The sequence below is a fragment of the Macrotis lagotis genome, chromosome 1 (assembly GCF_037893015.1).
Source record: "Macrotis lagotis isolate mMagLag1 chromosome 1, bilby.v1.9.chrom.fasta, whole genome shotgun sequence".
Classification (NCBI taxonomy): Eukaryota; Metazoa; Chordata; class Mammalia; order Peramelemorphia; family Peramelidae; genus Macrotis; species Macrotis lagotis.
This window is the reverse complement of record NC_133658.1, coordinates 735573339-735597733: the sequence shown is the minus strand read 5'-3', so window position 1 is coordinate 735597733 and position 24395 is coordinate 735573339. Positions and strand designations below refer to the sequence as shown.

The 24395-nt window shown below is 39.5% G+C and overlaps 1 protein-coding gene across 1 annotated transcript; it reads right to left on the bottom strand.

The window, feature by feature from the left end:
• Positions 1 to 1536: 1536 nt before the first annotated feature.
• Positions 1537 to 10072, bottom strand: AMER2 (APC membrane recruitment protein 2). The gene is made up of 2 exons (XM_074216199.1): positions 9025 to 10072; positions 1537 to 8853 (listed from the first exon to the last, which is right to left on the bottom strand). The coding sequence occupies exons 1-2, from the start codon at positions 10070 to 10072 to the stop codon at positions 7973 to 7975; spliced, it is 1929 nt and encodes a 642-aa protein (XP_074072300.1). The 3' UTR covers positions 1537 to 7972.
• Positions 10073 to 24395: the final 14323 nt, after the last annotated feature.

Genomic DNA, 24395 nt, shown 5'->3' with positions numbered 1-24395 from the left:
TATCATTTGTTTTAGATTACATATAAGCTGGGGTGTTCTGGAGCCAGCTCAAACCTACTCCTGAGAGCCTATTGTTAAATTTTCAGTGTGAGCACTTATACCTTGGAAATTAGCAAATGCTACAAATCAGGGTTTGATTTATTGTTTTGATGATTGTCTCTAGATGTAAGAAAGGGGATAAAGAAAATTATAATAAAGCAGATAATACTTTAAAGTGTGTCAAGATTATATTTCCACCTCCTGTTCCTAGGAAAGCCACTTGCAACATAACACTGAACAAGCCAACTTTCCCTGGGAAACTTGAACTTTTTGAATGTACTTATTAAAAATTTCTGGTAACTCCAGGGACAATGTAGAGATGCATAATGGGCATGAGAAGGCTGCAACAGATTCTCAATGAAAAATTGGGCAAGAGAAGAACTCTAAAGGAGTTTGTAAAAATTTAAATAAGTAAGGGGTAGGCAGTAGGATTACAGATTTACAGTTTAAGAGACCTCAGAGATCATCTAGTCTAATACACTTAATTTTGCAGAAAAGGAAAGTGAAGTCCTAGAGACTGAAATCCACTTTATATCAAGAGAATTAAAGGATGGGTCTCCAGCACATTGGATGACTTTCCTTGTACAAAATTCATGAGAAGTTATGGACAAGGATCACAGAATTTGAGATGGGTTGCATCTGCATCTTAGGAGGAAATACACTAATAATAAGATCATAGATCCATCTAAATATTGAAGTATAGTTTAAAACTGAGAGATAAGGGGGTCCATAGCAGGATGTGGATGGGAACATCACTATTGAAATCACTGGAAACTGAACAGAATTCATTTAAATAAATAGCCATAAACCATAAAAAACTGAGTTTATCTTTCTAATTCAAAAACAAAGTCAGTTTCTTTGCTATAAGCAAATTTGAACAAAATTGTACCTTGAAACTACCTCCAAAAGTTGCAAAGAAAAGATATTCATCTGCAAGTCGAAAAATATGTTTGGCCACGATTTAGAGGCGACAGAAAACACAGGGCTTTTGAAAAGAACCAGGTTCTCATTTCCCCAATTACAAGTTACATTAAAGAGGGGGATGCCTCCATTAGCTACCACTGGAGCATGCTGAGAATAAGAGACAAGCCTGGGAGGGGCTTTTGAAAGAAGAAAAACAAAAGGAAACGTGTTCAGAATGGCTGAATTTCTATCGGGAAACCTATTACCATGACAACAGAAAAGATTCTGTCTGTATGTTAAATGTTAATCTCAAAAAAGGGAGATACCTTCAAAGGGAAATGGAGTGTTTGCCTACTAACTATAGAAGAAGAACAGATTTTTTTCTGTTAAGTAGTTAGGAGCTCTATAATCTCAGACACAAAACCAGTTTTCAGCTTTGTGGGCAGGGGTTAACATCTTCCCATTGAGCCTGCAGACTGAAAGTGACAGTGAATGGTTCTGAACTCTTGTAATAATTTCTTTCCCTGGGCTTTGTATAGCTCTGTTCATTAAGGCCAGGCTAGATAATACCAAAATGGGAGATTCTCCATCTCTGGCCTTCTTTGAGAAATAGGCAGAGATTGGAAAGGGAGAGGGGTGAAAGAGAAAACATCCTTTACTGAAGACATCCCATATCCTGTAGGGCCATGTTTGTGTTGTCAGTTTTACTAAAGAGACCCAAGAACAAGACAGCAAAGACCACCATCTATAAAATGTACCACATTTCAGTTGTGGTGCAATTATAGACTACTTGGCCTCCTCTTGTAAATGTGTCAGCTTGCATATCAATAGATGAGAGGAGGTTTCTCAGAATCATCCCCCAAAAGAAAAAGATGGGCAGTTAGATAATAACAGACCTTATAAGTGACTATTGTTGCAGTAAGCTGTCTCCTCTGAAGTGTTATCTTAGAGAAAAGGCTTTTGAAGAGCAGTCCCAGGAAAGAATCGTCAGGAAATCTTCTGAGTAAGGCAAAGTTGCAAAATCAATGTCTCCCTCTGAGGAGTCAAAAACATCAACACACTGACATTTTTGACTGGGAAGTTTTGTTTTTCAAGCAACGGATCAGATTGTGGTTTTTGTATCTCTCCCCTTTTAGTCACCTTCTGGCAAAGGTCATCAATCACCCTATTGAACATTGATCCCCAATCATTCAAACATATTCAAGTTGAATTTCAAGGGAGAATGAAAATATGAAATGGGTAGATGATTCCTGGGGTTGGAGTGGGGAGTAGAAGCTAGGATCAGCTTTAGGAATTACGCTTTTTCTCTTTACTAAATCACTTAACCTTGCAGATTGTAAGCTCCAAGGGGGGATCATTTGAATCTTTGTAATTTGAATATAAAGTTTTTTATGTTTTAATATGGACTTATAATTTCATCTGTGAATGGGGAACTCCTTATATAGATACTCTCTTCAACAATAAAAATTGGCACCTCATGCACAATTTATTGTCTTAGAATTGCCCATGGATACCCAGTCAGTATGTCAGGACTAAGTTGAACTCAGATCTTCCTGCTCCTAGGAGAGCCATCTACCCATTGCTAGACTCTCATCATGCACATAGTGTCATTAAATCACCTAAACAGTTGTTAAATTACATGGAATTGACCTTCCTGTTCCTCCTAATGATAATAAGATCACTTGCCCACTACTGATAACAAGAAAACAAATATGCCTTTCTCCTAATTTTTAAGGACACAGATTTTTACAGGAAATGGGAATGTCCTGATAATATAAGTGGGAGCAAATTTTAATGGGACATTTAAAATAGGAATGAATGCCTCAGCCCAGGCCAAAAACCCAATGAACAAACCAATGGCTTATACAATATCCAGGAAAGAAAACTCTACATATTTGTGGGATAAAAGGCAGAAATTCTGAATACCCGAGAGCAGGTACAAAGCACTATGCAGACCTCATAAAACATGCTAATGTATTAATATTCTGGATTCCTGTGCCAGTTTCCTCTTTAATTCAAAAAGTATCCATATACAAAGTGATCATTCTAACCCATCCTGGAGCAATTAACACTAGGCTGCTTGGAACAAAGAGAAGAAAGCCTGTACTTAAAAAGAGTGAGGAGCTTCTAAGTTGGCTCCACTCAGAATGAGACAATCCTAGACTATATAATGTTTTAGAAAAAGAGTTCTATAGAACTGAAGAGATATTTCCAAAACAACTGGTTGGTGAAATCAATTCGATCAAGCATCTATCTGGGCAATTTATTGGGGAAAATATCAACCAAATAAAATGTGTAAGGGGATTCACAAACCTAAAAATACTAAATGAAGGCTTTTACTATTATTATTGTCAACAATAATAATATTAATGTAATTGCTATTGCTCCATCAAAATGGCTAAAATGATAACTACAAAAAACCACATTTGTATTTTTAATATCCACAGAGCATATGCATTGTCATTTGAAGAACTCTGCCTTGATATTAATATTGCCTTATCTTTTTCCTCTTGGATATTTGAACATTGGGCTGTTCTTTTAGGAGGATCAGTTGCAAATTAAATCACCCTCCCCACCTTCCATCCCCAGCATTAATCAAGATTTAATCTATTTTTTCCATCCAAGGTGAACATTGGCTAGCTTCCATTTGAGCATAGAGCTAAGCTAAATGTGAAATAATGAAAAGTTGTACAGAGTTCAGACAAAGGGATCCTGGGGACCTGAAAGGACATGGTTACCTCGGTGACTATTGAGGCAGTAGATACCATACGTGCTGCTCATTTGGGTGCAAGTCATTGAAGACTCCCTCCAATGCTAATGACTGGAAATTTGGATTCAGTAAGTCACCAGCTTCACAGGCATTAAGCAGATTAGTATTCCTAACAGCAGATTACTTATAGAAAATGAACTCTAGATCTAAATTTGACTTTAATGTTATTTTCCTATTCCATTGTAACTATTGTGGAAAATTCTTCATGTTCATAAAAACTGCTTTGGTAAAACATTTCTCCAAATTGTCAATTGAGGCATAAGAGCAACAGTTACAGTCAAGTAGAGAGTTATTTCATATAATAACATACATGTCATAGAGATGTGCAAAAGCAGGTTGTGTCTATAAGAGATAACATAGCATGTCAGATAGCTCATTGGACTGACAACCACTAAATTGCTTAGCTGTTCAACTGAAGTGACTCAGAGCCCTCTAATAATAACAATCACCATCAATACCTATCACATGATGGGAGCTTTTAATAAACAATGATGATGATGTTTGTCCTTCATCTTCAAAGAAGACTATGACATCAGGGAAGTGATGCTATGACAAGCACATAAATTGGATTTGAGTTAGGGTGTTCTGTACTAAGTAAACAATTGTTGATTGACTAAACATTCAAGATTCATCTAATGCTTTAAAATCTGCAAAGAACTTTCACCCAAACCTGATAAAAAAAAACTCTTAAAAGTAGTTCAACAGGTGTTGTTATTCCCATCTTACTGCTGAAGAAACTGAGGGTCTGAGAGGTTACAGGATTAGCCTATAGGTCATATAATTTGTTTGTGTCAGAGATGTATCTGAACCCAAATCTTCCTGATTCCCAGGTTCAGTTTCCTGATACCCAGGTTCAACACTCTCTACTAAACTAGGCTGCATACTCACCCTTAATGCTGAGGTTAGATTTAACCAACTCTTTGCTGAAAATGTCAGTTGTGTTGAAACTATATCAGGCTAACATGCTTCAACTTTCAGCTCTGTTGTCCTCTTATAAATATTATTCAAAATATCATCATTACAAGGCAATTAAATGATACTCAGAGGATGTAGTGAAAAGTAGAAATACTTAAATCTTTAGAAAATATAGTCCCACAGACTAAGAAATGAAATCCAGAGTCTTCTATGCACAATGAATTGGCTGTCAGCCTCACAGAAATGACTCCATCCATGACTGTGAAAGAATTGACCTTTCTTTTCTTACTACCCCATTACCCTCCCAATAAAGTATCACAGAAAGTGTTACACAACCCATCACTTGACTCTTTCCTTCAAATGATGGAGATAGAATTCTTTGGGGGCAAAATAAATGAGAAACATGAAAGAAAATGATGGAGAAAGGGAAAGAAAGAAATAAAAATATCTTTAATATTGAGTAACTAGATAATCATTGGGTAAAGTTTCCCTTATTTATAACAAAGAGAATATGATATACAAATTCATTGATGTAAATGAAGAAGTGGATTTTAAAATCATGTTAGTTGAAAATGTATTTTCCCTAATGTTTAAATGATGTGCCCTTGTCTTTATAATTCTGTGATCTGGTCCCTCCAGCCCCTAAAATGTACCACAATTCCCCAGTGTTGTTCTCTTTCTCTTTCTCTTTCTCTCTCTCTCTCTCTCTCTCTCTCTCTCTCTCTCTCTCTCTCTCTCTCTCTCTCTCTCTCTCTCTCTCTCTCTCAACTTTCAGTTCCTGTACAAGTAGACAAATATAACTTTTTGCATATTCATGCAGAGGAGAATATGATTTGTATAGGGGGAAAAAACGAGATGGGAAAAAAAGATTCTTTGTCTTTTGGGTGGGATTGAAATTATGTTCTTTCTCTCATTTGAGAGAATGTATTACATTTTTTTTAGGCTTTCAAAATCTAGCAGCCAGTAGTGAGTCAAATGCTACCCATCTTCCTGAACCAAAAATAATTGCCAGAATCTTTCAAAGTGGGAACCTATTAGCTTTGTCAGTTTATGCATGACTAAATAAATGAGCATATGAATGTGTGTGTGTGTGTGTGCATGTGTGTGTGTCTGTGTGTGTCTGTGTGTGTGTTTGTCTGTCTGTCTGTAAGCAGGAGCGAGATATTTTGCCTCTGTGTGTGCTCTAGTTATGGGTACAAAATACTTAAGGCTGTGACTGTGGGTAACAGGATCACGCATATAGACAGCAAAAGGAAATCAATTATTAAAACATTACTTCAAAATAACATTAAGGATATACCAGCCAGAAAGCAAAAAAAGTCAGGAGTCTGACTCTAAGAAGTCAAACAAATCAATTCTTCCTTATTCTCTTATCAGATCAGCAGAAAAAGTTGGGTTTTTTTTAGTTTTTTTGTAAGGCAAACAGGGTTAAGTGGCTTGCCCAAGGCCACACAGCTAGGTAATTATTAAGTGTCTGAGACTAGATTTGAACCCAGGTACTCTTGACTCTGGGCCAGTGCTTTATCCACTACACCACCTAGCTACCCCTCAGAAAAGGTTTTTAAGAAAGATCATTGACCTTCTGATACAAATTTGCATTTCCTCTATCTTGGTATATTTTATATTATATCCTTAATATTATCAAAAATGTAATCATATATTTAAATTTCCCTCTTGCTTTGTATAGATAGCAGAAAAATAAAGTTTAAAAAGTTTGTAAGTAGCAGTTAATCACATATGAAAGCACTCAGGTAAACGTGTGGTTATGCTGAAGTGTTTACATCATTTAAATATTTATAGCTTCATTTAACTCTGTCTAATACTGATGCACTGAAACATCTCCCTGTAGACAGTCTGGTCTATTGATTTAAAAAAAGTAATCTGTTTCAAAATGCATATTATTTAATCATTAGACCTTAATGGCAACCTAGGAGCTGTTTCAATCTATCAACCAAACTTATAAGTAGACATTGGACAAATCATTATGAAATAAATTTCCTCTTTGAAAAATTAGACAATACACATTTACATGGAAGCCACTTACAAAAAAAAAAGTTGGCATAAAAATATCCATTATACACAAACTTGACAATTTCATCTTTTGAACCACCTGGGTCAGTCATTAAGACTAAAAACAAAAGCCAAATGTCATAAACAGCCAGATACATTCTTTTTTCTTTCATTGTTTTCTTTAAAAGCTCCCCATCTTCATCTCCTCAAACTGAGAATTGACTTTGGAGCCAGAAACCTTTCAAGCCAAATTAACAAACCCCCGAAAATTGGGATTTTGTTGCAAGAATTCTGACAGATTGTTACAACAGGCAAGGCCCAGCCAACCCCCCACCAACAGCCACAGACTAAGGAAGAGAATTCACTTAAACAAATAGATTTGCTCCAGCTTACAGTCTTACATCAAAGGATAACATTGGGTTTAAGACAATTATCTTGTCTAACTATTAAAACTGATGCTTTAACTCTGGATTTTACTGACAGGTTTTGTAAAATGTCAAACTGTAAAATAAGCATCTACACATGAAGAATGTTGTATTTTATAAATGCAAAAAGTACTGTCTATTGGCATTTAATGAAATATTTCCCTGATCCTGGTTCCTGCAATGAATGAATATTGAAGCAAAAATCTGCACCATTGAGCTAGATGTGTCTGTTACTCCTCATTACAACTGATCTAAACCAACAGAACAAAATTTATAAAAAGATATATATATATATATATATATATATATCCATCCCCTCTTCCTTCTGGTAGTAGAAATCCATCTCTTTTCATAGCTAGCAACCAAAAATCAAGTTATGTCTGTGGTCAATCACTGATTCACTCTGTGGTTTTCCCCCCAAACAGTGGTAACAGCAGAGAATAATTTCCTCTACTTAGGGGGAGAAAGAGAGAAGAGTATACTGAAGAGCCCTCTTTTTCACTTTGAGCTGTACCCTGGGCATTCTGGACAACTCTTGGCACAACTTAGCATCATGGCTAGATGCTTGCTAAAGACTGCTAATGTCCTGTTTTGCAAAGGCAAGAAAAACGTAATCTCCATCCAAGTGTTTAGTGCTTCCCAAAGCATGATACAAAGGTAAAAAAGAAAAGAAAAAAGTGCTTGAAAAGAATCTGCAATGACATCTTGAGGGTGGGTGGGGGGAACTGAAGGGTAGCACTTCCCCTCTCCCTTCCCCCCCCCCCCAAAAAAAATAAATAAATAATTCCAGCCCAGGCTCTGTAGAAAGGGGCTGTCTTAGAAGATTTTCCTTAAATAAGCAAAACTTTCCTTAGTGGTTTCCGGTGAAATTGCCATTCCTATGATGTGGTCTCTCTTGGCTTTCAAGGTCTTATAACTTTTTGGCACCTTCATGGTAGGCTGCTGTTCTGATCGTAGTCCCAGCTAAACCCCTGTTGCTGACCCTTCTTACCAGCACTTTGGAAACGGGAATTTTTGTTCTGGGGATCTCACTCTTGGTCGGGTGATGGTGTACCACAGGATGGCTGGCAGGAAGGGATGCTAGGTGTTTGATGCTGATGGGGATCTTGGAGTCCTTGATCAAACTGCTGGGGGTTTTCAGGGGGCATGTTATGGTTATTGGAGACACAGGCTTTAAGCGAGACAAGCAGGTTACTCCTTCATCACAGGGTGGCCCTACTGGAGTTTCATCTGGATCTGTGTAGAGATCATACAGAGCATCCCCACTGTAGCTATCCCTGGGGATCCCTTCCTTCTGGATACTGCTTGTACTGTCTTCCTCAGGGCCAGGAGTAGTCGAATCCCAGTAGCCCTCATCACTATTGGGGATACCTTCCTGCTGCTCCTTTTCCCGGTGCTTGGGATCCTCCTTCTGATGCAGCTCGATGGGAATCCTGCGGATTCTACTCCTTTTGACCAAGGAGCCATCCCTAGCTCCCTCCTTACCCCTACCATTTTTGGAGGATTCAGGGACTACCTTGGTTTCCTTGGCGGTCGCTCCTGCGGCTGCCTTGGCTGTGACACCTTGGGGCTCTTGTGCTTCTTGCTCCTCCGTCTGGGATAACATGTCCCAAAATTCCTGGAGGTAGGTGTCGTCTGCTGCATCTGGGCTGGCCATCTCCTCCCCTCCTCCTTGGTAGGCCACCATGTTGGGGTTCTTTTTGGAGGGAGCTGGCTTGCCTGTCCCAGAAGCATTCTTGTCGCAGCTGGCACCTGCCTCATCCTCCTGGTCCGCAATAATATCTCCACAGCCTGTAAGAGAGTCAAAGCTTTTCAGTGAAGTGACGTCAGCAAACATCAAACAAATACGATCAATCGATGGCTCTGAGGGTGGATCAATAGAGGAAGGGTCAGGGGCGGCAGAGTCAGGACCACTGTTACACCCAGGCTCAACAAGGGGGATAGTCTTTATTGGAACGTCACCTGTTCTCGCAGCATCCTGGGCCGTCCGGCTCTCCCCAGTCCCGGGCTCCCGCGCCTCTCGGTGCCTCTCCTCCTGCCGATGCCCAGGGGCATCCTCTCCCCGAGTGTTTTTGTTATGTAACCCCGGGCTGAGGGGCTCCCCAGAATTCCTCACTTCGGGCTTGTCCGCTGACTCCTTCCCCTCTTCCCCTCCTCGGAACTCACAGGATGGCTCTCTCCTAATTTCCTTGCAGGGGTTCTCCGGTTCACACAAAGGTTTGGGAATTTCTTCCTTGATGCACTCCAAGCTGGCTGTGAGCGAGCCCGGCAGAATGAGGCTGGACTGGATTTCGGAGGCTTCCTCCTTCTCCTCTTCCTTTCCAGCTTTATCCTTCTTATGCCAGCGCATACTGCTAAAGATCCCCTTCAGCCCTTTCTTTTGTTTGCTGCCAGCCTTATTTTGATCTGCATGTTCCCCCTTCCCATTCTCAGATCTCCCGTTCTTTCTTAACAGCGAGAAGAAACTGTGGGACTTGGCCACCGAGCTGTTGGCTAACGCACTCACACTGGTCACCGCAGCCCTGGGCTGGGCATCGGCGCTGGGCTGGTCCCCGCTGCCCCCGCCACCGCTGCCCGCTTCCTCCTTCTTGGCGCTTTCCAGCATCAACACCTCTGCTAATCCATCATGAGTCTTGCTTCTCACCATCCCTGTTTTACTCGAGCTCTTCCCATCCCCTTTGTTTTTTACCCCAAATATACTGGGCATGGTGCCACCCGATTTCCTCTTCTTAAATAATTTGAAAGCGGTTTTATTAATCTTCCCAGAGGGCTGCTCTGCTGCAGGAGTTTCGGCGGCACAGTCACAATGCAAGTCCATGTCTGCTGTGTGTGTCCCCGGTTCTGCCTCCTCCTTCCTCCTGCAGACCCCCACTGATGCCTGATTGCCGATTCTCTCCCTGACAGCCTCTCTGCTCCTGCTGCTGCTGCTGCTGCTACTGCTCATCTCCATGGTAACCAAGAGGGATAAGCAGATTTCGTCAGTCACGGGCTGGAGCCAGGCCACTGTCATCCATATTCTAAATCAACCTGAGCCACTGTTGTTGTTGCTGCTGCTGCTGCTGCTGCTGCTGCTGCAAAAGCCACAAAAATAAAAGACCTCCTCCCCTCCCCAGAAGGGTTTATATAACCTAACCCACTTTGGGCCCGGCTTAGGGGTTGGTAGTGCATATTCTTCCTCTTATCTCATGTAGACAACCAAGACTAAAGCTGATTACTGGAATAGACAACAATCGCATTCCCTCAACTCTTTCCATAAAATTCCAGTCTCCTTTTACATCCCTCCTCTAGACTTGGTACTTCCCTGAGCCCAAAGTGGGACCACCAGCACACCCTCCCCCCATGGATGGAAAAGTTCAGCTCATCACAGAACTCACAACTGTGTTACCATCTGGCCTTGATTTGGTATAGACTCCCTCCCCGAAGTCATTTACATCTGTCTACACCCCTAAAAAATTAAGCCCAAAGGGCATGCACCATCCCTAGGTCTGCATTGTGTTCTGTGATGGTTATTTCCAAGGCTGTGTACTATCTGCTTATTATGTTTTAGAACTATTTCTGTCCAAGCATTGACAATCAGCCAAATGAAAATTATAGACATCTCTGAATGAATAAGTAGATAGATACATAGATAGATAGTGAATAAGTAGATAGATAGATAGATAGATAGATAGATAGATAGATAGATAGATAGATAGATAAGGTTTTTATATAGGGTGGAGACTGTCCAGTCAACTCTGGTGAATTGAAGTTCCTATCCCGGTTCTCAATGACTGAATGGTGAGGTCACAAAATCTACCACCTGCCTGCCTTCGGTTGACATCTTTTGTGATGTTTTAAATAGAAAGGCTAAGAATTAAATTGAAGGAAACACAAGCATGTTTATTGTTGTATCTTCTCTATTGGTGATTCCTTTAAGTCACTGACTTTTACTCTCCTTTGCAATTTTCAGGATTTTGGCATCCTCTCTTTTCCCATGATCACCACTCCAACTGGTATAGTTGCCATGATTCTGGTTATTATTGTTGCTGCTCCATTCTTACATATTCCTATGCTCCCAGGAGACAGTTGCTTTTCAGATGAGGGAGGGAAGAGAATTCTGGTCCAGGAGAGAAGTTCATTCAGTGGTCCAAAGTGTTAGCACATTTGGAAAGACAGAGCAATGAAATCTGTGAAACAGGAAGGCAACAACAATTATATTCCAAGTCACTTGGATTAATGAGTGACATGAACAAGATTCAAATCCAGATTTACTCATTGGAAAAGCAGGATTTCTTTCCCTAAGCAATTTTGTTGTAAGGAAGAACAAGAGAACCAGGTAAGAACTCTGACAAGCCAGTATAGCTCTGAGGATTCTAGTTACCTGAGTGGCTTCTTTCTGTGAATGCAGGTCTATTTTAGTTCTCCTCTATGTTTTGTGAACTACTAGAGAAAGTCACAAATTTTATTTGTCACAAACTTATTCTTCTGGTGCTGGAAGTCTTAAAGTACACCAAAGGTATTGTTTGAGCAGTGATGATGTTATAACAAGGCCAGCAATGACTTTATCCTTGATACCATCTTCTGAGCCTTTCTCTACTCTCAGAGAGCCTAAGCTAAGGCCAAAAGAGCCTCCTAATCCTCAGTTGTGTCAGGTATGCCTCTGCTCCTCCAGGCAGCCGTAGGGAGTGAAACATCAACTCTGAACTATTGAATCAGGTGGAGGATCCCATGAGGCAACCCATTTAGTAACCTATTGAATTTTGAGTCCATACATTCCAATTACATCCAATTTATAATCATAAACATCTGATTTAGTTATAAGTAATCATAAAGATAATGATAAGCAACATTTCAAAGGTTTTCAGAACTTTGGCTCTTATATGCCCCCTACTTTCACCTGGTATATTTCACCTAGCTATTTATTAATTTATTATTAGCCCCTAGAAGGGTTCAATTTCTTAAAACTGGAATTTCATTAATCTTAATGTATGCCAATCACTGACATTTCTATTTTAATAAATTTTAGTTATTTTGTACCTATGTCCTATGGCTGTTGTTTAATGATGAATATCATTCTATAAAACTAAAAAATCAATAAACATAGGGTTGAGAAAGTCTTTCTCAAGCCACTTCAGAACAGAAATTTAGATTATGTCTGATTTCCCCAGACCTAAGATTTCATCAATGTAACTGCCAATTTGGAAACTTCCTCCACTGTTACAGATCAACAACTCATAAGACTTAAATAGTCAAAGGGGATTGGGGGGGGGGAGTATTGAGAGGTTAAGTCACACAAAAGCAAGTGTGAAAGACAAAATTTGAACCCAGATCTTCTTGATTCAAGGAATGCTTCCTAACACATTGTCTCTTAAGACAGAAACTGAAATAGGTGGTTTTTTTAATAGTCTCATTCAATTAAAATCAAGAACTAATTACATATCTTATTCTCTCTTTACTATGGTATGTGCCTGTTGAGAAGTTATATAAACACACCAGTATTCCCTATACATGTTAGCTTGACTATTGAGTACCTGGACCCAGAAGACTCAATGCTATTGTTGCTTTTTAATGACACTTCCCAGCCCACCCACACATTCTAGGTCTCTCTCTCTCTCTCTCTCTCTCTCTCTCTCTCTCTCTCACACACACACACACACACACACAGAATGGGATGATGGTTCATGCTGACAGTGCCATTTGGGGGTGTCCTAAATGAATGAATAAGTTGAAAACAATTGTGCAGGTTGAAAGCTGCCCTAGTTTCAGTCTCACACTCCATATGTTGCAAGAGTCTTCTGCAGCACTAAATATTTTGAGGATTTTTTTTTAATATACATAAGGATTTCCCTGTCTTGTGTCTGTTGTTTGCAATTTCCCAACTCTCAACTAATAGTCTCCTATTCAGGAAATTCATCAAGGGTCAACTAGAAAAATCCAAAGATTACATATTCTATATTATTAACTGACATTCTTATGAGTGTGTAGGTTTGCAGAGTACATCTAGGTGGATCAGTGACTACAGCCTATGTTCTGAAATCAGAACACCTAAGTTTGATTCCTGTCTTATACTCTTCCTACCTGAGTGAGCCAGGGCAGTTCTTTTAAAATTTCTGATCTTTACAAACTTAGAGAGGATGTGACTTATTCAGAGTCACACAGTTAGTTTTGTTAGAGATGACATTTGAACCCAGGTTTCCATGACTCCTTGTTTAGCCCTGACTCAGTTGTCAATGGGATCTCCAGGTCTGACCCTTCAATTCAATTAACCCAAGGGTAGCTAGGTGGTGCAGTGAAGAGAGCACCAGCAAGCTCAAGAGTCAGGAGGACCTGAATTCAAATTCAGACTCAGTCACTTGATCCTCACTAGCTGTGTGACCTGATTGCCTCAATCCTGGGCTATCTTCAGTCATCCTGATTCATACCTGGCCACTGGACACAGATGACTTCAGAGGAGAAAGTGAGGCTGGTGACTTAGCAACCACCACCCCCACTCATGTTCAATTCACTTGCATGTCATGGCATCATCTCCCTGATGTCATGGCCTTTGAGAATGAAGAACAAACATCATCATGGGTTCCCTTTTATCTCTAGGATTGGACATACACACACACACATACACACACACACACACACACACACACACACACACACACATATATATATATATATATATATATCATCCCATCTGGCTTTTAGAGTCCTTCATAACCTGGTCCCTTCCTCCCTTTCCAGTCTTCATATACATGATTCCCTCTTACTTCCATCCCATTTATTCTGTAATCTATTGACACCAGCCTCCTTGCTGTTCCTTACACAAGTCATTCTATCCCCTGACCCTGAAGAGAGAGTCTTGCCTGCCTTACCTCTATAACCTGGATTAATAACTTCCTTCAACTTTCATTTAAAGTCCTACCTTACGCACAAAGCTTTTTGTATATTTTTTACATAGTGTTTTTGTATGTTGTATTTCAGATTAGACTGAGCTCCTTGAGGGTAGATTTTTGATTTTTTTTTGGCAAGGCAATAGGGTTAATGACTTGCCCAAGGTCAAACAGCTAGTAAATAGCAAGTTTCTGAAGTCAAATTTGAACTCAGATCCTCCTGAATCCAGGGTCAGTGCTCTATCCACTGCACCACTTAGCTGTCCCCTAGGGTTTGTTTTTACCTTTCTTTTTATCCCCAGAACACAGTATCTGGCCCCTAGTGATTCATAAAGGCTTGTTGAAAAGACCCATGATGAAAAACGCTTTTTCACTTCCGAGGAAAGAACTGATGAATTCTAATTGCAGATTGAAACATACATTTTTATATTTCTTGTTTGTATATGTATATGAATGTGTATTTTCTTTTGCAACATGGCTAATATGAAATATGTTTTCCTGACTTCACATTTATAATAGATATCATATTGCTTGCCTTCTCAAGGGGTGGGGTAGATGTGGGATAAAATTTGAAGTTCAAAATTTTTTTAAATGGATGTTAAAAAAATTAAAGTAGGAAACATTTAACAAAACAAATAAAATCTGTTTAAAAAAAATAAATGCTTGTTGACTTCATTTGACATTCTCCATGGTGTCATGCTAGGCTGAAGAAAGACTGACACTTGTAGAAGCTTCCTAGTGATGGGTCAAAATCAGCTTCACTTACAGCTTAACCTTATGAAAGGTAGAGGAAGAATTAATACTTTTTAGAAGCTAGAATATTTGTTGGAACAAATGGCTGAGCCCTCCAGGAAAAGGTGGACACTATAATCCAGCAGTATCTGGATGAGTCACTGGCTTTTCAGGGAACAACACAGATTTACCTTTAATCAGTGAAGGCTCAGCTCACCAGACACCTTGTAAATTGAACACAGAAGCAGGAGTCACTTAACTGTGAATACAGGCCTTTGCTAACCTTCTGCCTAAGGCTATATTTATATGAAACCAATCCAACCTCCTGAAAGGGAAAAAATCAGCCAATCCATCAGGATGTTTTTATTTATTGGAAAGAGCACAGGATTTAGAGTCAGAATTCTGGGCCTCAGTAAAATGTAAAATGGCCACCAAACTCTAAATAAAATTCAAATAAATAACCACTAAATAGCAGGTAAGGATCTCTGTGGGCAGCATATTAACTTAAAATACTACAATTTGTCATCTATATTTTATCAAATTTCATTTATTTATTCATTCTTTCATTCACTTATTTATTTGTTTGTTTATTATATCTATTATATTTTAATTTACTTCATAGCACTAAAAGCCTGTGTTCAACACCTCTGTTCTTTTTTTTATTTAAGGGAATGGGGTTAAGTGACTTGCCCAAGGTCACACAGCTAGGCAATTTTTTTTAAGTGTCTGAGGCCAAATTTGAACCCAGGTCCTCCTGACTCCAGGGTCAGTGTTCTATTCATTGTGACACCTAGCTTCCCCCTCAGCACCTCTGTTTTAAATAAAATATTGCTACTCTGGTCCATCAGTCAGTCGACTAACATTAATTAAGCACCTACTTTGTTCCAGGTAATATGCTGGGAGTTGAGGATACAAAGAAAAGCCTCAGACAGTACCTGCTCTGAAGACATTTACCAAAACCTTCAAGCAAATGACAGAAGTCACAGGAAAAAGATGCTGGGGAATATCCATGATCAGGTGGTCTCAGGATCTGTATTAACATCTGACTTCTAAACCAGTCAGGACAGGTGTCCCCACCCAAGGGATGAGATCTGCCCAAAGATCTCAGAGACTGTCCAGGTACCTTTCCAGACTGGTTTCCACACCCGAATTTATCACCCTTATCTCCAAGGTTAGCCAGGATCATTGTGTGGGGGAATCAACCATCTCTTCCTCCCTATCTCTCTATCAGCACCTCCCTGGCAATCTCAAGGCTCCTAGCCAATGAAAAAAAATGGCATTTCTTCATTTAAAAAAAATGTCAAAACCCCAAGGAATCACATGAAAAAAAATTTATTAAAAAAGTGATTTTAAAATAGAGGTGAAGAATGTAGATTCACAGACTTTTCCAGTTGATTTCAAATAGAATGAAATCTCTTCATAGATGTCATTTGCCAAGGACTCCTGTAGCATTCCGTCGCTGTTTTCAATCTGCAAAAGTTATAGTTTTTATTTGTGGAAAATAACTGATTCAGTTTCTGGTATCATTATACACATGTACATGTTATAATCCAAGTCTCTTCCCTAACCCTACCCAGCTTCATAGTGCTTCAGAAGGACAGACCATTTTTGCTCTTCTTTCTGTATTCTCAGCATCCCACTCACAGCTGGCATTTAAATGAATGGTTGAATGGTTGTACTTTTGCCTTTTTCAAGGTGCTTTCACAAGCAGTGATTCAATCACCTTCATGATATATTCTGCTATTCCATTTTACAGATGAAAAGACTGAGAACCAGGGAAGTTAAGTGACTGTCCAAGATTCTACAGATAAACAGAGGCAAAGTTGAGTCTCCAGCCCAGGTTTCCTGCCTTGCAAATCAGTGATCTTTAACTTCTTTAGTTAGAAGCTGCTAGGTGACATAGTAAATAGAGCATTAGACCTAGAATGAGGAAAACCTGAGTTCAAATCCAGCTTCAGATACTTATTAACTGTTTGTGATTCAGGGCAAGTCAACCTCCATTTGTCCCAGTTTCTTCAATTATAAAATAGGAATAACAGGACTTCCCTCCCAGGGTTGTGATAATACCATAAAATACTTTGTAAACCTCAAGGTGCTTAAGGAGCAGTTGAGGGGTGAATCTGAATTTCAAGGATTTTCTCCATTCCCTTTGTCCCTCAATGCAGAAGGGCCAACCTAGCAGAGTACCATTCTCTTATATCATCATCTGTGTTCCCAAATTTTATGCAGGCAATTAATAGGTGGGATTTAGTGGAGTGGGGGGGGGAGAGAGAGAGAGAGAGAGAGAGAGAGAGAGAGAGAGAGAGAGAGAGAGAGAGAGAGAGAACGAGAATGAAAGTGCTTACTAGCTCTGATCTTGGGCAAGACTCTTTGACCCATCTAGAACATCCTTTGTTTGGCTATAAAATGGAAAAATTGTTCTAAATTAATTCTGTCAAACTCAAATAAAAATGGGGCCAATAGGATATAAATAGAAATGGCCACTAAATCATACATAAGGACCCTTGCAGTCTACATATACGTTTAGAAAACTACATATTTATAGATTTCTTTTTTAATTAATATATCAATACATTAGAATCAGATAGGATCTATATTTTAATCTGGTTTGGGTCTCACTTGTTATATGTAGAGTTGTGGGTCATAGTGTATCCCATAGGTTGCACATATGACATCTCTATTCTAAATGATGTCTAAGGCTCTTTCTAGATCAATCCTCAATAATCTTTTGAAATACAACTTGCCCATAAGTTGAAGAAAGCCTACAATGATAATGAGTCAGTCCATTGCTACCAGCAAATAATATGAAATCTATAAAGAAACAAATTTTTTATCTTTCCATCAGAGTGTGAAGAAAGGGTTACATATATTTATATTCTTACTCTGGTCCAGAGCTGCTCTGTAGGGGTCTTGCCCCTGAGCACAATTTCAACTGTGCAGCTCTGAAAGGGGTTTTGGCTGGGGTCAGGAGAAGTGCTCAATGACTTCTAAAGATGTCCACCCTCATCTCTGTGATTCTATAAGGCTACCACTTTGGAGGAACTTAGCTTCTGAGAGGCAGACCAATAGAGGGAAAAGTACGATCTCACTTTGCTATTCCTGTTCACTCTCTATCCCCTTTGTTTTCTATTCATCTTTTCTCATTTCATTTGGGTAGGAAGTATAGAAAAATGAATGAAAGGGGGGAGAGAGAAGGGGAAAAAAGTCTTGTTCAATAATACTAAAAACTTTAAGAAATGTAAATATCAAGAGGGTTTTGTCAGAATATGCTGAATTTTCTTTTTTGATATAAGTAATCTTTGTCACTCAGAAGCTCCTCTCTGTGCAGTCAACTTCTTGAAAGGGAGACTGAAAAGAAAAGAGGAATGATAGAAGGAAAAACAAAGGAACAAATGGGAAACCTTAACTATTAATATAATTGTGAATTAGACCCTTCTGCCACACAATCTTCTCTATAAGTTGTTCTGATCTATGCTTTTGTCTACAACCTCAGGGTATGCTTAGTGGACTCTTCTGTCTAGTGTCAACTATGAGGGGCAAAGCATTAAGCAAGAAGTCACCAGGGCACAAAATTCCTGGATGGAAAGGACAATTTCATTTCATCAGATGCCACAGCAGTGATGCTGCATGGTCCCAATCAATCTCAATATTGCCACATTAGGGAGGAATTTCCTTGTTCTTATTCCAGTTTACCTCAATTCTACCAGAGTGTAATTAATACAGATGAAGGATTAAGAAACAGAAGGAACTTTGACACAAACAATCCAAGCACCAGTTTAGGCTACCAGGACTCAATATTTTTCTTCATAATTGTTTTTTAGTTATTGAAATGATTGGAATTGGTTCCCCACTTTTTGCCCAAAGGGAGAACTTCCCAGTACAGAAAATAGGAGACCTTCCCTCTATTTCTATTGCTTATGCTGAACCCAAAGAGTGAGACAGAGAACAGAATTTGATAATTTTTGGAGATCTTTATTTCCTGGGGACTGCCTGGGGATGAAGAGTACCCAAATCAGACAGTACCTGAGTGTTCAAGGGTTAGGGTTTTTATAGTGTTGGGGGGGGGGGGGGTACTGAGAGCAAGCAGGATACAGAAGCAAAGACAGCAGTTAGATATATTGTTTTGTCATAAACACATGTAAAACATAGGGTTCCATATAGGTAGGGGTGGGAAAGGGTCAGGGTCTTTGTGTAATATTTGAACATATTTTCTGAGATGGAGAAAGTCAGGAATTCACAGGTTTCCCACAGGTTTGAGGGAGTGGAATTTACTATCTTATGGTTTCAGCCGCATCTGGGAAGGAGGAGGCAATCCTGGAATTTACTAGATACAGCAAGATAATTAGGCTAACAAGGGTGCTTTGTAAATCTTTAGACAATTTTATGGTATATCTGTGACCCCTTGGGTCCTATAAGACTATTTTCAGACCCAAAGGCACCTAGCCAAATATAACTGAGGAATTTCTCAGGGCCCAGAAGGATGTCAGGGACCCCTTTCTATACAGGAATTTCACAAACATTGATATTGTACTTCATTTATTGTCATTTTCTCCGGTTCACTTGAGAGTAACCTAGGAGAAATGCCTTGGCCAGTACCTAGAGCCTCCTTATCATCCTGTCTTCTGACTCCTGATGCATTTGCCTTATGTGGTGAGGTGGGGAGAGGAATTTCCCATTGAACCTAAAAGATTGATTGGGGTGAAATCAGTTAACAGGACTGTTGTTATGTACACTCATGATTCCATTTAGTATTTTCTTGGTAAAGATACTGGAATGGTTTTACCATTTCCTCCTCTAGCTCATTTTACACATGAGGAAATTGAGGCAAACAGGATTAAATGACTTGCTTGGGGTTTAAGCTGCTAAGTGTCTGAGGTTGAATTTGAATCATCTCCTCCTGACTCCAAGCTTCCCACTCTATCCACAGCTAGCCACCTATTTACCTCCTTACTGGATTAGAGTTTTTTTAATTAAATCTTCCCATTGACACCATGTTTAGAATCAAACAATAAACAATTATTTGTTAATGTTATGTGCTAGGCACTCAAAAGATAAACTTGAAATGGAATCATTCATGCCCTCAAGGAGCTTACATTCTATCTGTTTAGAAGATTAAAGATCTTCTCAATGATCTCAATGACTGGGGTTGCACCCATTAAGTTTGGAATGACCCTCACAGAATCCTTGGAACACAGGCATCAATGATGGAGACCTTCTCCAAGATAAATTGGTTGGCTCAGACTATTAGTAAGATGACCTCATGTTTAGAGGAGTCATCCCTTTTCAAAGGCCTATTCTATTAGGACACGGTACTGGTATCTTCCCTAGAAGTCACTAATATCTATCTTTTGGCAGAGGATATGGATACTATGTGTATTTATCCAGATCCTAGAGGAGAGTTCTTGGGTAGCACAAGCCTAATCAAGTTTAATATTACCAAAAGCTAATTTGGTAGCTAGGGAAGAGAGATTTTTCTACCACTAACCTCTGCAGTTGTCTCACCCCACATTCAAGCATTGGGAGAACTTGTCTTCTAGTCAGAGAAAAGAAATTTCCTGAGTTATATGACATTTGGAAAGAATAGAGGATTTTCTGAGTTGAACTCTCCTCCCTTAGCTGTGATAGCCAATTAACCTGGACTTTGCTCTCCACTATTATCAGTGAAATGCAAGTTCCTTGAGGGATTTTGGGAGTTTGGGTCTTTGTATCCCAACAGTCAAGCACCTTAATCTTGAAAAGGTCAAGACAGGCCCTGTCTTTACAGAATATACAATATTCCCAAGGAGGCAGGTGGCTCAGTGGATAGAGCACTGGACCTGAAATCAGGAAGACCTGAGTTCATATCTGGCCTCAAACATATAATAGCCATGTGTTCTTGGGCAAATCATTTAACCTTTGTTTACCTTAATCCATTGAAGAAGGAAATGGCAAACCACTTTGCCAAGAAAACCCCATAGAGTTGGACGTGACTGAACCATAACACCACCACCACAATATTCCCTGCCTGGTTTCAAGTCAACACATGAAGATTTGGTGAACTTTCTTCCAACCATGAGTGACTGAGGAGTCAGTGTTGTGTTAATGAAAAAGTTTCCAATTGCTTTAATGTTGGAAGGACTAATGAGTGAGTCAGAAATGAGTTTGTTTACATATGAATCAATGCTCCCACTTCCCTTTTGAAGCCTCTATTTCCTGACTTCAAGTAAAGGAGGTGAAGAAGCTGGGTCAGTGCCCTCAGCTGTCTTATCTCTCCACTGGGTCACCATGTGTCCATGATCAAATGGCAGCTCTGTTTCTTTTGTCTCATGTTTATTCTCTCCTAATTATAGGTGAATTGGTATCTTGAGACAGTGAACCAGGGCATGACTTTATGCATCTCAAAATGTCAGTCAAACCATTAGGAGTCCAGTATCTTGAAACAGTAATGAAGTCTGCCCAGTCTCCTGGAAAACCATTCCTGAGAAGCAAACCGCTTCACCCAGCCCAGCAGTGAATCGGCTTGGTAGCCAAAGACTTCCTATCACATGAACAAGATAGCCTTTTGTCCCCTGGCTGTGCCATCTGTTAAAGTAAATAAACAAAGTTAGGAATAATCAAAGCATAGGAAGGACTCTCAGGACCCAAAGTATCCCTTGGTTTCATATGTTCCCTACATAGTGTTCCTCATTACCCTTGGGCTTCAAATTTGAGCTGACTCTTCCTGGGAACCAAGTTGGTCCAGAAGGGAGGGAAGGCCTTGGTTGGGCTCTTCTATTGTAATTCCCTTTCTTTGTTATACCACATCAATAAAAATCATGTGACTTAGATGATTTGAATCTGTTAACTGATATCAACCAGTTGATTGATAGGAGGAAGTTATCAACCAGTTAATAGCAGGGAGAAACATACAAGATGGGGAGTCATAAGCATTGGTATTGAAAACCCCAATCCCTAAGGGTTGTCCTAATATGATAATTAGTCAGCCTCCCTTGTGGGAGAGTGGGAGTCAGCAGGAAGCTTGAGAAGGAGGTGTTTCAAATGAACAAATAAATTCAGAGAATGCTAGTCTGACAAGGAGGGGGATTGTCTTTCCAAGAACCCCAAATGTGCTGCTCTTCTGGGGGAATTCAAGTCCTCAGAAGGAATTAGTAGTTTAAAATGGGGAATAACCAGAATGCTACTTGTTTTGCAGCATGAAAGTGTATATACTTTCAGGAGGAAGTTCAAACCACAGGGCAGTGCAAAAGTCTGGGATGAGGGCAAAGACTTTATAGAAATAAGTAGTCTGCCTGGGAAGAAGGAAAATTATATTGATTACTTTGAGTCTATTGTTAGTCCTTTTTTGTGCTTTTCACATTTTTTATTTATTCCTTTAAGTTTTAGGCAGATTCTGTAGGGTTAAAATAAAAATCTGTCATCTACCTCAAAACTGCAACTTCTTGAACAGGAACGGAGGACTCCTTTCACCTTACACTCCTTGTTGTAACAAGCTACATTCTGAGATTTATTAGAATAAACTCTAATACAGGACAAAGAGATGAATGCTTTTTTAGGGTTAACCTTAAGATCAGACCCCATCTATTTGAGCTCAGACCATGGCCTACCCACAAATCCATTACAACTTGCCTGGATAGCCCATAGTCATATAAAGTTAGATGACAATAAAAAAGGTTTAAGTGCCAGTTCAAAACTAAACCAGAAGAGTTGTCATAAGGGCAGCATATGATGTCTCATCAAATAAAACATACAGACAATAACTGTGGCAGGAATTCTAGAAAAGATAGAGCAGTTGAAGCGGAGATAATCAGGGAAGACTTGATAGAGCCTCTGGAATTTGAACTGGACCTTGAAGGAAAGATAGACCAGCAGAAACAAAGTCCCTAGGCAAGAAACCACAAGGCAATCATCCTAGACTACTTTTCGACCACAGGGTAACAAAGGCAGCACAAGGGAGGAAGTACAGCTGATTCTCTCCACCCAGGATAAACTGATCACCTGAAATCCCCTCATCCTGATGTTTGACTCAGTTTAACTCACACCTCCCCAGCTCCTTCAGCCCCTCCTCCACTCTAATTCAGGGTTGGAGGGTGGAGCACTTTATAAAGGGCCAGATCTAGGCTTTGCAGTTCATCCTCAGTCTTCCAGAGCTCTACTTGGTTTGAACTTCAAGTCACATGATGCCCTCTTGCTTGGTACCACCCTAGTGTCCCCCTTTCAGTTTTCTTTTATCTGTTATCTTTTCCCCATTAGATTATAAACTCCTTGAGGGCTTGCACTTAGCATAGTCCCTAACATATACCAGATACTTAATAAATTTTTATTAAATCCATTCCAAGGATAGACCGGATTTCCCTTCTTTGCTGGGGTAATAATTAACCATACATTTCTTAAAAGCCTGGCTTCAGTAATGGAGAGTTGCTGTTAATATAGGTTGGCCAATGTCATTCTGCAAGCAATAATGTGATGTACAAGAATAAGTAAAGGAAAAATTTGGAAAGAATTCCTAATTAAGTAGTGGAATGGGAAGAAAGTTTCTTCCTTACACATAAGTTTTCTATGACTCTTGGCAGCATCCTTTACTTCACCTTTCTGTATATATTTCCAAAGGAATAGACATAGACGTATCATTTATCCTATCTAGCTAAGAAGTTGAAAGCAAACGGCATGGAGACAGGACCAAGAAGAAACCAGGGAAATCCTCAAGTGATGAAATGAGTATTCTTAGACTCAACTACAATTTCAAACAGATGCCTTTCCCTCCCCACTGAGAGTATGCTTCCTCCAAAGGCATTTTGCACTACCAAAAGTATGCTCAAGGGATAATGAGTAAAATAGTGGGTGAAAGTGCAGAGTTTGCATTGAGACTAGAAGGAAAGGAAAGCTAAGGACAGATTGTCCAGATTCTCCAAGACACCAAAAGATCAGAACCACCTTTGACTCTTCTTTATAATTGAAACTCTACCATCCAATTCATCACAATTACCACATAAAGATAATTCTTCCTTTAGAGTATCCTTTCTTTGTAATGTCATTTATATTCATTTGAAATGTCATTTTCATTCATTTTTTTCTTTTCTTTGGCATTTCTACCACCACCATCCTGGACCAGGTTATTTCCATAACTGTCTTCCTTACATTCACGTATCAATTCTAGTTCTCTCCCCACCCCCCACCGCCTCCAGTATCAAATTCAGAATCTTTGATTTGGCTTTTAATACCCTTCATACCTAATCCCTTTCTACCTTTCCATTTTTTCCCATGCATTCTTCTACCCGTTCCACTCATCCCTGTCAAGTATCCAATGATCCAAAGACACTGGTCTCCTTATTGTTTCTCACCCAGGATGATTCATTTTCACTGGATATCTAAATGCCTGGAATTCTCTCCCTCCTGGCTTTTTTAAAATCTAAATTAAGGTCACATTTTCTTTTTTTATTACTAATTTTTTTAAATTTTATTTAAGGCAATTGGGGTCACACAGCTAGGTAATTATTAAGTGTCTGAGGCTGGATTTGAACTCAGGTACTTCTTATTCCAGGGCCACTGCTCTATCCACTGTACCACCTAGATGCCCCTAAAGTCACATTTTCTACAAATTGCCTTTCCTAGTCTTCCTTAATCCTAGTGCTTTTCCTCTGAGATTACCTTCAATTTATCCTCTATATCTTCTTTGTACGTAGTGGGTTACATGTTGTCTCTCCTATTAAATTGTAAGCACCTTAAGGGCAGGTATGTGTTTTTTGTTTTGAGTTGTTTGGGGAT